The 13,244-nt window shown below is 32.8% G+C and overlaps 1 protein-coding gene across 1 annotated transcript in view; it reads left to right on the forward strand.

Annotated features, from left to right (window-relative positions):
- The window catches only part of AP3B1 (adaptor related protein complex 3 subunit beta 1), a 246,442-nt gene that overhangs the window by 62,464 nt on the left and 170,734 nt on the right, over nucleotides 1–13,244 (forward strand). Inside the window, exons 4-6 of the mRNA XM_057740597.1 lie at nucleotides 4,474–4,569; nucleotides 5,205–5,365; nucleotides 7,435–7,501. Of these exons, the coding sequence (XP_057596580.1) occupies nucleotides 4,474–4,569; nucleotides 5,205–5,365; nucleotides 7,435–7,501 (324 nt within the window). The remainder of the gene's footprint in view (nucleotides 1–4,473; nucleotides 4,570–5,204; nucleotides 5,366–7,434; nucleotides 7,502–13,244) is intronic.

The raw sequence follows: 13,244 nt of genomic DNA on the forward strand, positions 1-13,244 counted from the left end.
ATTCAGCTGATAATTATTGGGCTTTTACTATGTTCCAGGTTATGCGATAGGTCTTGGGAATATATAGATGAATAAGGAATGGTTCCTGTACTAAATAACCTCATGTTCATTCCAGGGTGGATTTGAGAAATATCTTATTTAAAATGTTGTGTGTTGATATGATACATTTAAATTGGTATAAATCAGTCAACCAGCAGTGTTGGTTGCTTTTTGGCACTGTTGTAATCTTAGGAACTTTAAAATCTGGTTGGGGAGAGAATCATTTTATAACAAACCATGATGTAAGAATTTTTAGAATTTATGTTTTCATTTAAATATAATCTAAAACTTGGGTATATTTGGATCATTTGGTTGCCATCTTGTATGCCAATATCACATAATTTTGGAACCCATTTTTTGTATTCTTGTGTGATCACTTGATTCTGTGATTGTTTGAAGGTTTCATGGATTTTAAGGGACCTAAGTGGGTTGATCCATAGATGAGTGGTCACTTGGGTGAGACTGCCTTTTTCTTTTTTTTGGTTGTAAACAAGACAGAATAAAATTTATAAGTGGGTTGATCCATAGATGAGTGGTCACTTGGGTGAGACTGCCTTTTTCTTTTTTTTGGTTGTAAACAAGACAGAATAAAATTTATTTAAATAATATAAAGTTTAACACTCAAAATTAGCATAAAATTTTGTCCATTTTTCTGAGGCACTCCTCCCTCCCTCCCTTCCTAATGTCCTCTCTTTCTGCTTAAATTTTGAAAGTTGAGATTCCTTTCAAAAAATTAGAATTTCATTTTATTTAGTGTCCTGCATCTTGCTCATGGAAATCCCTGCATCTGACTTCAGGTATGATGTAACTATTTTATGAAACTACACTATATACAAAAATGTTGTCATAAGCATGTATCCTTAGAGCTGAAGAAAATAAGATTTGTTTTCATTTGAAGCCCTTTGTATCTAGATGTTGATGACTGTGGTCTAAAATTTATGAGAATATAGCATATCCTGTGGAGGAAAACAAGCTGTTAGAGCAGAGAAGGAAGGAAGGAGATGGCACAAGGTCCTGGAAGTCACAAGATGTTGGGGGAAGTCAATAGAAAATAAAGGAGGAAGAAGATGGATGTGAATGATTACATTCAGATGAACAAACTAGAAATAGATAAGAGTGAAGGAAAACTAAGGTCATTTACTAAATGGTGGGCATTTAGGCTTCAGAGTGGCAATAAAGCCTTCTGTTTCAAGAATACCTGAAAGGATTTCTGTGTGGCCAGAGAACATTAGGGAAAGGATCTTCCAGATGTTCAGCTCTGCAAATATGGTAACAATTTTTCCAAGGCTAGCAACATGGAAGCATAATATATCAACCGTGGAAATAATGTAGTGTTTTTTATTTTAGCCATATAAGCTGAATTTGTTATTTATTTGTGCAGAGTACTTAAATATTATGCATTACCTAAGTATAATAGAAATCCGAAAAGTAACATTTATGAAACAAGAAGAAAATCTTAAGTTCTAATCATGTGGCCTCTGGACGCAAAAGGGTGTTGAGGTTCATATTAGGTCCTCAGAACTGAAGCAATGAATATTCAACATTTATTTTAAGAAAGCAATAATAAAATTTGGTAGAAAATAAAGTGTGAAACTAAGAACTATTTTATCATGGATGGGTTTTAGTATTCATCAGCTAATAGATATTAAATACTACTAATTTTAATCGGTGAGACTGCTTTTGATTGATTGGCACTCAGAGGTGTGGTTTTTTAGAGTGAATTTGTTCCTGACTGGCTAACTTTCAGAAGCAAGGGGCTGTCACAGGTTGGTTGACTTGCAAAAAACTTGTTGATTTAGCTGAGTTTTTGTCTATTGAACAGGTTTTGTCTGTGCTTCTATAGCATTGGCTACGTGTTGCCAGTGCTGTAGAAGAAGGCATCTTAGGAATATTTTGAGTTTCAGATTGTTTATAATGAAAATTTTAAAATACTTTTATAATCAGAGAAAGTACTATTATTTTGCGTTGGAGGATGTCTAGAAAGATGAGATTCATCCCTAAAATGAAAATGTCTTTAGTGTTTTATCTGAACATAAAATTAATATTCATTGTAAAAAAAATTAAATAATATAGGAAAATGTAAAGAGTGAAGGTCACTGGTTAATACCATCACGCAGAGATAATCACTGTTAACATTTTACTGTATAAATTTTTTCAACTTTTCTGCTTAGCTGGTTTGAATCCTGGTTCTTCATTTAGTAGATTTGTATATTGGTCAAGTTACTTAACCTCTCTATGCTTCAGTTTCTTCACCTGAAGAATAGGAATGGTAATACCTGTTTATTGAGTTGTGAATTAATTCATTTTAGAATTAATCTAAATAAAATGTTTAGAACAGTGCCTGACACATAGTTAAGTATATAAATATTTGGTATTATTACCATATAATGTCCATTCTAAGACATCTGTTTTCTATTTTAAAGTTTATGCAATTGGGACTTAACAGTTGAGGATAACTTACAGTTGGCAGGGGTTTTTGTTCCTTTCTTTGTGGTGGGTAAAATTATCTTACACATCTTACAATTGATGGTGTGTCTTAGATGGATAAAATACAATATATATGTATCTATTTTTTATTAACACAGACGTGGGATCATACAATGCACACTGTTTTGCACCCCTAAAAATTTTTACAGCAACATATTTTCAATGTCAAGTATAGATTTACTTAATTATATATAGTGGCCACATAGTACAGTGTTATGGATTTACTGTAATTTGTTTCACTGTTCCTCTCTTAGTGGAAATTTTATTGTTTTATTTTTGCTTTTGTGGAAGATTTTGATTAGTAGAACTTGAGAGAAAGTAGGATGATACTCCACTGAGTGGAGATTGAGACAAAAAGTCAAGTTATATTTGGGGACTCTTCCTGTTTGACTGGAAAGGAAGGTTATGGGCTATGATGAATACTGAGTTAAGAAATTCTGGGTTTCATTTTTAAGATTTTGTGGATCTATTCAGCACTGAAGAGTAATTGGAAAAATGTTTTTTGTTAATTTCACCTATTTCCCTGTCAATATAGTACAAATTGATTGATATCACCTTAAAATGGTGTGTTTAGCATTTTATTAATAATGATAAAGATGTAGGAAGTATGTTCACTAAGTTTTCACTTGTGTCTATGAAATTGTGAAGAATAGAGAAATAGGTTCCATTACAGATTAAGATCTAAAATTATCTGAGGAGGGTGCTGTGATTTAAGTTGTTGAAAATTTCTATAGGTAAGTGTAAGATACTGCCCTCCTTTTAAAAGAAAAAACCTCACTAGGACAATTACTCAAGTATGGGTTGATTTAGTCTAGTACATTTGAAAAAGTGTGTGGTTTTAATCAAGAATTAGTTGTATCAGTACAAGCACCTCATCTGGAACAAAATCTTAACTAGTTTCTCTTGCTTAGACTTCATTTGTAGTTTGGAGTGCTGCACTGAAAAAAATATAGACAAATTGGAGTGAATTCAGAAGGGAACAAACAGGATGGTGAAGAAACCTAAAACACTGCTGTGTCAAGGGAAATTGGAGTGTAAGGAAAAGAAGGCCATGACAGTTGTCTTTAAAGTCCAGATTGGTTACTATGGTATAAAATATGGCCCAGTGTAGCACTGTTTTCCTTTTCAGCATCGATTCTAGCTTTTTCCAGCTACTTCCCGTCATTTCCCATGCTCTCTGAACATTCCATAAACCTTTAGATATGCACTGTAGGGATATATCAAAAAATTAATCAGGCAGTGGTATCTGAAGATATTTGAGAGGGGAGATGTAAGCTACAAGCAGTGTCAGAGAAGGCAGCAGTTGATGAATTTCAACTCAAATTCCAATTTTCTCTTAATTTTTCTGCTCATCATAATTTTGTTATAAATTTAGTGATTAAATTGCCTTTGCAAACAGTTTTCAAAACACACTTCTGTCCTTTTGGAATTTTTATTATGTTAGATTGATATTGTCACACATTATTCTTACTGAGCTGAAAATATCATGTAATGTATATTGGAATGTGAATATTACCATAGAATCAGAGTTGAGCCTCAGCGCCTTTTGACAGATGAGGAAACGTAAGCAGCCATACCATATAGTTAGTGAACAGAGCCCAAGGTCTTTATATTGTTTGTATCCCTCATTTTGAAAATACTTTTCCAGTTCAGTTAATATTTTAATATTCTTGTCTGAGTTTTGCTCAGGAACTTTTTTTTCCCTTTAAGAGGAAGTACATCTTGATAGGATATTGCTATTGTGGATTGGATTATTAAAATGCTTACCTCATAAGCTTTTTCTGTTTCTGTTCATTATCCTATAACATTATTTTATTTTACCATCTGGGCTATGAGCAGGTTCAGTTATTTAGTTCAGGAAAGTTGAGTATGGATTTTAGTATAGAAAATATTGAATTTTTAAATTTTCACTCTGGCTAGGATTAAATGACTTTTTCTTTTTCACAGATCAAGAAGTTAGTGTATGTTTACCTGGTCCGATATGCTGAAGAACAGCAGGATCTGGCGCTCTTGTCCATAAGCACTTTTCAGCGAGCTCTGAAGGTAAATAATGGAGTGAGCAGGCACATAGCTGCAGTGTTTCTGCACAGTTGAAAGTGTGTCATTTAAAGAAGTGGAGCAATAATCCACTAAATGGTGCAGTTATGTTTTAAAAGAGTTAAAAGGCCTCTCACGGTGCCTATTCAGTGCCCTTAGAAAATAACTTATATAGTCAACCGGACTTTGCCTTGTATGTTTCAGTTTCTTTATGTTCCTTTATGTTCAGTGTAATCATTATTGTGCATCAGAGAATTCTTCATTACACCGACTAGTTGTTGGACGTGTACAAAGAGGGGACATGACTTTTTTAAAGACAAAATTTATGACCTGCAGCATTTTGTTATTGTGAAAGTCTAAAAACCCAGCATGTTTAGTAATATATGATCAAGTAGAATTATAACCGTTACTGTTCTTGTTAAAACATTACTCAGAGAAATAAACATTTATTTAATTCTCTTTTTCCTTAGGCATTTCCATATACTGGTTATTTACTGGTTATTTAAATTAAGTAGCTTTTTTTTTTTTTTTTTTGCTATTATTGTATTACATCCTATAAGCACCTGTTAACTATATCATAAAGATGTATTTGAAATATTGAAAACTTGAAATTTTGATGAATATTTTTGCACTGTCTTTAGGACCCAAATCAACTAATTCGTGCAAGTGCTTTGAGAGTTCTGTCAAGTATTAGAGTGCCAATTATTGTACCTATTATGATGCTCGCTATTAAGGAAGCTTCTGCTGACTTATCACCATACGTTAGGAAGAATGCAGCCCATGCGATACAAAAATTGTACAGGTTGGTACTTTTTAAATGATACCAAGGATCCCTAATGTCGAGTGGAATGTTAAAGCCTATGGAGGCTTATTTTATTAGCTCTTATACTGAGTAAGAGCTTGTCCTTAAACTAAGTAAACCTTGTTCTGAAACTAAGTAAACCAAGTGAAAGTGTTTCTCCTGCCCAAATTCTTCAGACATCTTTAATTTTATTTTGGCTATAGAGACCCTATACAGGATTTTACTTGTGAGTCTGTTAGGGCCTGTGATCATTTATGGATTTTATAACTTAAAAATAATCAGAAATTGAATTATCATTTATATAGTCTATCTCTCATTACACATAGACGTGTGCTATTAGAAAATTAAGATTTTTTTCCTGTTTATTGTAGGTAGAATCTTAAGTGTGTTATCGTCTCAACTCACCTTGTTAACCCTTCTTCTGTCTTTGGTCCTGCTGTTTCCTTCCTTGCCCAATACTTTTCCAGAGCTATTTTATTAAATATTATTTAAATACTGATTTTTTAATATAGCACCATACCATATTTATATGATAGTTATTAAATTATCATATGATGCCTTGATCTCTGTGGAAAACATATTACCTAAATAAAATAACTATTATCTGTAATAATTTAGTATTATTTTCTGTTAACATTTATTCCACAAGTTTTTATCAAGATCATTTTCTGTTTCTGGTGTTGTGTTATATACATAAGATGTATGAAATGATAGAGGATGTTGTATCACATATTGATGGAAAAAATCAAACATATGCCAAATAATTAAAGGCAATCCATAATTGAATAAGATATATATATGTACATACAAAGGTACACTAATAATGCCTTTGATAGGATAGGGCTCAGAGATTATCATATACGGTTTCATAAAGTAAAGATGTAAAGAAATGGGATTAGTTAGGAAAGACTGGAGAACGGAGACTGGAGCTGGAATTTGAAAGAATTAAAATATTTGAATGTTCAGATAATTATAATGGTCAATAATAAAATTATTTGTGAAAAGTAAAAACTCATTTTCTTAGGTTAACTGTCAGATGAAGTTATCTCATGCTTCTTAGTCATTATCCTTTCTTGTTATTAACTTACAAAATAAGATTCAGGCTCACTATGACAGTTTAAAAGCCCATCACTGGGCTCCATTTTACCTCTCTTTGACTTGAATTTACAGTCTAGTAGCTCAGTACTGCCTGTTAGTCCTCTAATAAAATGTTTTTATCTCATTACCATCTCTTGTTCCTTCTTTAGTTTCTACCTAGAATAATTCCTGCTTTTTCCAGCTCTAAAGTCAAGTTGTTTTAAGATTCATCTGAGATGTCACTTCCCAGAGGAAACCCTCCACAACCTTCCTGCCTCAATTGGTGTCCTTCTTCTTTATCCCCATAATCCCTTATGATTATGTTTGGGACTGTCTTTACTAGACTGTCTTACTTATCTTTGTGTGCCCGTTGTTTAGTTTCTCCGTAAATGATCAGTTGAATTCTATGCTAGGAAGAAATTATATTATTACCAATATTTCAGTGCTTAGAGCTGCTATTAAGATGTATCTGTCAATTTTCTACATATGTGAGCCTTTGTTTATATTTCTTGGTTTTAGATGGTAGGTTTTATTATGCATGTCTCCATCAGTATACTACAATAGTACAAAATTCTTATTTGAAAATTCTGTACATTTCTTTTTGACAATTATGTTTCCATGCTCAAAAGTGATTGCTATCCTGTTATTTTCTCCCCAGTAAAAAAAAGATTTTGTGGTTTATCTACTTGCAGTTACTTTAAGGTTTTCCAGCTTCTTTTTAAGAAGTAGATTTCTTCTTTAAATATTTTCTTAATGGTATTGGTATCTGGGTTTAATCAATGTGAGCAACTTTAGGTAGAAAGATTAGGACACATTTGTGGGAAAAATCAATGCACTTTAAATTTGTTTTCTGTTTATTTCTGTCTAGATATGTCTTTCTCTCCCCCCTCCCTTAAAATTTTTTTCAATATCCTTGAAATGATTAGCTTCATTTAAAGTTAGAATTAAAGGAAAAAAACTTTAATGTAAATTTTTTTCTTTTTATGTTTTAGCCTTGATCCAGAGCAGAAGGAAATGTTAATTGAAATAATTGAAAAACTTCTGAAGGATAAAAGCACAGTAAGTAATATCTTTTTATGTCTAAGTAAAATTGTGCCTTATTTACATGGTATCATTTTACCATTGTATGTTTGATATAATTATTCTTATTGATTTTGAAATGATATAAATATTAATGGAGCTCATTAAAATCCTTGAAGAATAAAAATGTCCAGGTAAAGAGAAAGATTGCATTTGGAATTTTAGTTTGTTACATGTTTCTTCATCAGAGTCTGAAGAAGAGCAAGTTGGGGAAAGAAAATTCTTTCTTTAACCTGTGGCTAAATTGTTGACTTCATTTAAGGCCAACTTTTTTATTTTAAGCAATGATTTATTAGGATTTTTAAGGGCTGAATCACTTGGGAACAAATAATTATTTTAAAATGAAGTATTCAGTATTAAAGAGATAATGAAAAATTAGAGGAGTGTGTTTTAGTATTATAAATGTGTTGTTTTTTTTCTTAAATACTAAAATGTTTTCATATGCATAACACTTTTATTGGCTGGGTAGAATGATCTTATTGGGTAAATTTCCCATCTTTGGGAATGTACACGTCTCTTCCTCCTTCCTATTCTACTCCTGTTCTTTGCGTATAGTGACATGGTAATGAGATCTAGAAATAGTGATGATGCCTGAGGTCTGTGAGCAGACCTCTGGAGAAGCTGGTGTAATGGTATTTTTGATGGAGGCTTCTGCACCCACGTCTATGGCTCAAAGCTATTCAGGAAAAGGATTCCAGCTCATCTTAGGATGTTATCACCCAGGTGCATGTGTATCTGTATATAGCAGCCATCTGATACAGTAGCCACTAGACTCCTATAGCTATTACTGTATGGCTTAGCATATGGTCTGTCTTGGAGAATGCTCAGTGTGTATTTGAGAGGAGTTTATATTCTGCTCTTTTTGGGCAGAGCGTTCCGTAGATATCTTTTGGGTCTAATTGGTTTATAGTGTTTTCTGTTTCTTTGTTGATCTTCTTTCTTGTGGCTCATTGAAAGTGGAGTATTGAAGTTTATTATTACTACAGAGCTGTCTGTTTCTCCATTCAATTCTGTCAGTGTTTACTTCATGTATTTAGGAGCTCTGATATTTGGTGCATCTGTATTTATAATTGTTTTTACCTTCCTTTTATCATTATAAAATGTCTCAATCTCTGGTAACAATTTTTGTTTTAAATTCTATTTTGTCCTGTTTAAGTACAACTTTCTTATAATTACTGTTTACATGATACCTTTTTCCTTCCTTTTACTCTCAACCTGTTGTTATTTTTTTTTTTTTTTGGTGCACAGGCTTAGTTGCTCTGCAGCATGTGGGATCTTCCTGGGGCAGGGATCAAACCTGTGTCCTCTGCGTTGGCAGGCGGATTCTTAACCACTGCACCACCTGGGAAGCCCAACCTGTTGTTATTTTTTAATCTAATGTGTGTCTCCTATAGACAATAAACAGATGGATCTTGTTTTTTAATCTTGTCTGACAACATATGCCTTTTGATTAGATTGTCTAATCCATTGACATTTATTGTTGCTATTGATACAGTTGAATTTACAGCTGCCATTATGTTTTTCTGTCTTATGTCTTTTTTTGTTCCTCATTCCTCCTTTACTGCTTTTTTTATGTTCAGTGAATATGTTGTATATGTTAATTCTTTTAATGATTTTTTTCAGTATGTACTTTTGAAAATATTGTATTTGCCTGAGACTGTACTTGGAGACTAGGTCATTCAGCAAATTTCTTTTAGTCTATAATATAGCAGAAATCTTCATTTCTTCTATAGTAGTTGGCATAATGAAGACAGAAGAGAAATTTGATTCCTTTTTGTCTTCTCTATGGCATACTTGTTATCTCCTTCTAGACCCAAATATGAAATCAATATTATTGATATTGTGGTTAACTTGGTTTTAGTAATAATAAAAAAAACATTGTTTCTTCTATGTTGAAGACATTTGCCAAGTACTGTGGAGAATATACTAAGATCTATAAGAAACAGATCCTTTATTTTAATGTAGTTTGCCATGATTTCTGCTGCATAATAAACTAAAAGAAATCGGTTGCATAGCCTAGAAATGACATCTCCATATATAACGTGTGCAAGTCTTCTCAAACAAGATATGGCATGTCACAGGTAAAAACTGCCTTCTTTGGAATTAAACGGAATTGGATGTATTAAACCTTCATAAGTTTCAGCTTCCAAATTTGTAGGGCTTATAATTTCCAGTGTGTAAAGTTTCTGTTTGTGTTGAATCCTATAAAATCCTCAGCACAGTGCCTGACACCGTAAAAGGGGGTTAATAGGAAACAAATGACTCAAAAAGGAATGTAAAGAATACAATTTCTTTGTAAATTTAGAGTGTCTGTTCTTGGGTTCTGACCATTTATTTCCAAAATACAGTAGAAAAAAAATATTGTACTTGTTCATAGTAGGTATTTAATATTTGTTGAATAACTGCGAGAATTAATTTGTTATATTCTTGGTGATAGTAATTTGGTATTTACTATTATTTTGAATGTTTTGCTTCCCAAATGGTATGTGTCATGCTCAGTGTTTATAGGTAAATCCTTTGGGAGCTTTGAATTTATGTCATTTATGAGGCTCTCTTCATTTCTAAAGTGTATATAGGGTATGCTTATTTTTAAAAATTAAAAAAACCCCCACCTGTATCTGTTTTTCTATGCATGTGAAACAGCAGTAGTTTATACTGAGTTCCCTAATTCCAGAGCAAGAGCACAAAATTCCTTCCAGTGTCCTACCTTTTCATATTTGTAACTTTTTTGTACATTAAGAAATGTGACTCGCATTATCCACAGTATATTTACTTATTTATTCAGTCCCAGAAAGCAGATAAAATATTGTTTCAAAATGCTAACATGTACTCTGCAAAGTGCAGTGAGATGGGGACTGCTAATTGAGGTAAATATTGGTTTAGAGTTATATTTATCATTAGCCTTCCTTCTTTGAATGCTGTTGTAAATTGAAATTGCTTTATCATTGTGTGGTTGAACTTGTTATATAGGTCTATAAGAAAGCTATTGATTTTCTGTATGGTCATTTTCTCTCCTGCTTCTTTACTGAATTCTTTTATTGTTTAATTTAGTTTTATCTTTCAATCTCCATTTGTTGTATCCTAGAAAATAAATCATATCATTTGCAAATAGAGATCATTTTACTTCCTCTTTTCTAATACCTATAACTCTAATTTTTCTTGTCTACTTATATTGGTTTATAACTTTAGTACAGTGTTCAGTAGTAGTGGAGATGGCGGGCATTGTTGCCTTGTTTCAGTTTAAAGGAAATGTCTGTAATGTGTCTGTGTTAAGTAAGATGCTGATCCAGAGGGTTTTCTCTTTATCTTTGAAATAGAATAGTTTTGCCTGGTGTCTCAGGGTTAGATGATATGGATCAATTTTTTTCCTAGTACCCAGTGAGGCTTTTTAAAATATAGATTTGGAACTTATGTTATTTCTGGCAAAGTGTTGTTGTTATTGTTGTTTAAGATTAAGTTTTAAATAATTCTGTTCAATTGTTACTTTATCTTCTTCAGGGATTTCAGTTTTCTCTGAGTTGGTTCTTCTTTGCCTGTCTTACATTTCAGCCACTGTCTGTCTGAACATTTTTACTTCTTTATCTCATTTTCATTCTCTTGGTTCTTTTCATACTTTTCTTCAGTGCCCCATCCTAAATCTTTATTCAACTATTTTCTGCCAGGGGCACTTTGCAATTTAATTATGATGTCTGGTTATTTCTTTTCTGGTTTCAGTCAGCTTCTGTTTCTTCCTTGAAGTCTTTTGTTCATTTCTGTTGTCTGTTTTTCAATTTCTGATTCGTGTTCATTTTCTGATCTTGAAATGCTTCTTTTAGGCAGCTTACTTCATTTTGAAGTGCTTGGTTTTTTGCTTCATCATCGATTTTGTGTGTGTGTGGCTAATTTTCATCAGTTGAATGGTTTTGATTTTCATTTTCTGTTTTCTTTGGACAAGGTTGGTGGTTTGAATATGAGGTAGTTTGCATGATTCCTAGTATAAGAGCACCCTCTCTGTCAGAATAGCAAAGTATGATTTTTTATTAGAAGGTTTTTGCAGGGAGGACATGCATAGAAGGGGTATATGTCCTAAGATTAATTTATTTTTCTTGTAGGAGCCTAAATTTCCTCTTCTCATCTCTTTTTTCTGTCACCTTACAGTTTTTAATATGCTCCTTTTCGTCCACCTCTTTTTTAAAGCTGTTTCTTTTTGAAACTTTACCTTTCCAAGATAGCCTCATTGAATCTTTTTTTTTTTTTTTAACATTTATTTTATTCTTTATTTATTTATTTTGTTTTTTGGCTGCATTGGGTCTTTGTTGCTATGTGCAGGCTTTCTCTAGTTGTGGCAAGTGGGGGCTACTCTTCGTTGCAGTGTGTGGGTTTCTCATTAAGGTGGTTTCTTGTTGCGGAGCAGAGGCTCTAGGCACACAGACTTCAGTAGTTGTGGCATGTGGGCTCAGTAGTTGTGGCACACGGGCTTAGTTGCTCTGTGGCATGTGGGATCTTCCTGGCCCAGGGATTGAACCCATGTCCCCTACATTGGCAGGTGGATTCTTAACCACTGGGCCACCAGGGAAGCCCAGCCTCATTGAATCTTATTCTTGCTTGAAGTCTCTTCCCTGTATCTGCTCTGATCTATCAGGAGTCTTTTTTAGTATTTTCACACTTAGGGTCCTCTGTTTCTCTCTCTGTTGATTTTAGTTCCTCTTTATGCCCATCGCTAACCCCTCTCTGCTTTGTTTTGGGCAATTGTTTCAGACTGTCATAGATCTTTGTGAGGTTTTGTGGTATATACATGAAAGATAACTCTCTGGGATTTAGGACTTTATTATTTTTTTAAGATCTTTATTGGAATATAATTGCTTTACATTCTTGTACCAGCTTTTGAGGTACATCAGAGTGAATCAGCTGTATTTATACATGTATCCCCACATCCCTTCCCTCCCGCAGGACTTATTTTTCTACTTATGTTATTGTTTTAGAGATTCTCAGTATTTTCGTTATGCTTAAAGCTTAGGTTTTAATCTTTTTGCTTTTTCTGAGTTTGGGCTGAGAGATTCAGATTTCCTCAGGTACCATTACCTTGTCTACCCAGTATTTAATTATGTTTTGTGAATGTTTTCTGTTAATTTTTTCCTTTGTATGGTTATAATTTGATGTAGAAGGGTTAAAAATATTCTGATATCTATATAGATATTTATGGATCTTATCTCTATTATTACTTTTCTTGTCACATATAATATATTGAAAGGGTACAGCTATATTTCTTCTCCCCCCCCAATTAATAATGTTAGCATTGACATTTAAAATCAATAATCCTAAATCATTTTTGTTTAAAAATTTCCTAATTAAATGAACCAGGTCTAATTTATTTCCACATTTTGAAAAGGAATTTATTTGCTGTTGGGAGGAGCTTCTTGGGATCATTATGATGATGATGACATTGCTGGTGCTGCTGATAAATATAAATTTGAAAGGTGTTAACATGTTTAAAAACTTTAACCTCTGTTGATTTTGAGATATACCTTCCGTTGCTTCTTTTAGCCTAAAGGAAGATTTTCTCAAAATTGAGATCTCAAAGACAATTAGTTGTATAATTCTCATTTTAAGGAAAGGTGGAAATAAAAAGCATATTAAAATATAATAGAATTGTATTTCCCTTTTACTAGAGAAAAAACCAATATTTGTCATACGAATAGTCCTTTCCCCAAAGTTAGTCACTTTGGGTTTAGGAATACAGTTA

This window comes from Hippopotamus amphibius, chromosome 1, assembly GCF_030028045.1.
Source record: "Hippopotamus amphibius kiboko isolate mHipAmp2 chromosome 1, mHipAmp2.hap2, whole genome shotgun sequence".
NCBI classification, from domain to species: Eukaryota; Metazoa; Chordata; class Mammalia; order Artiodactyla; family Hippopotamidae; genus Hippopotamus; species Hippopotamus amphibius.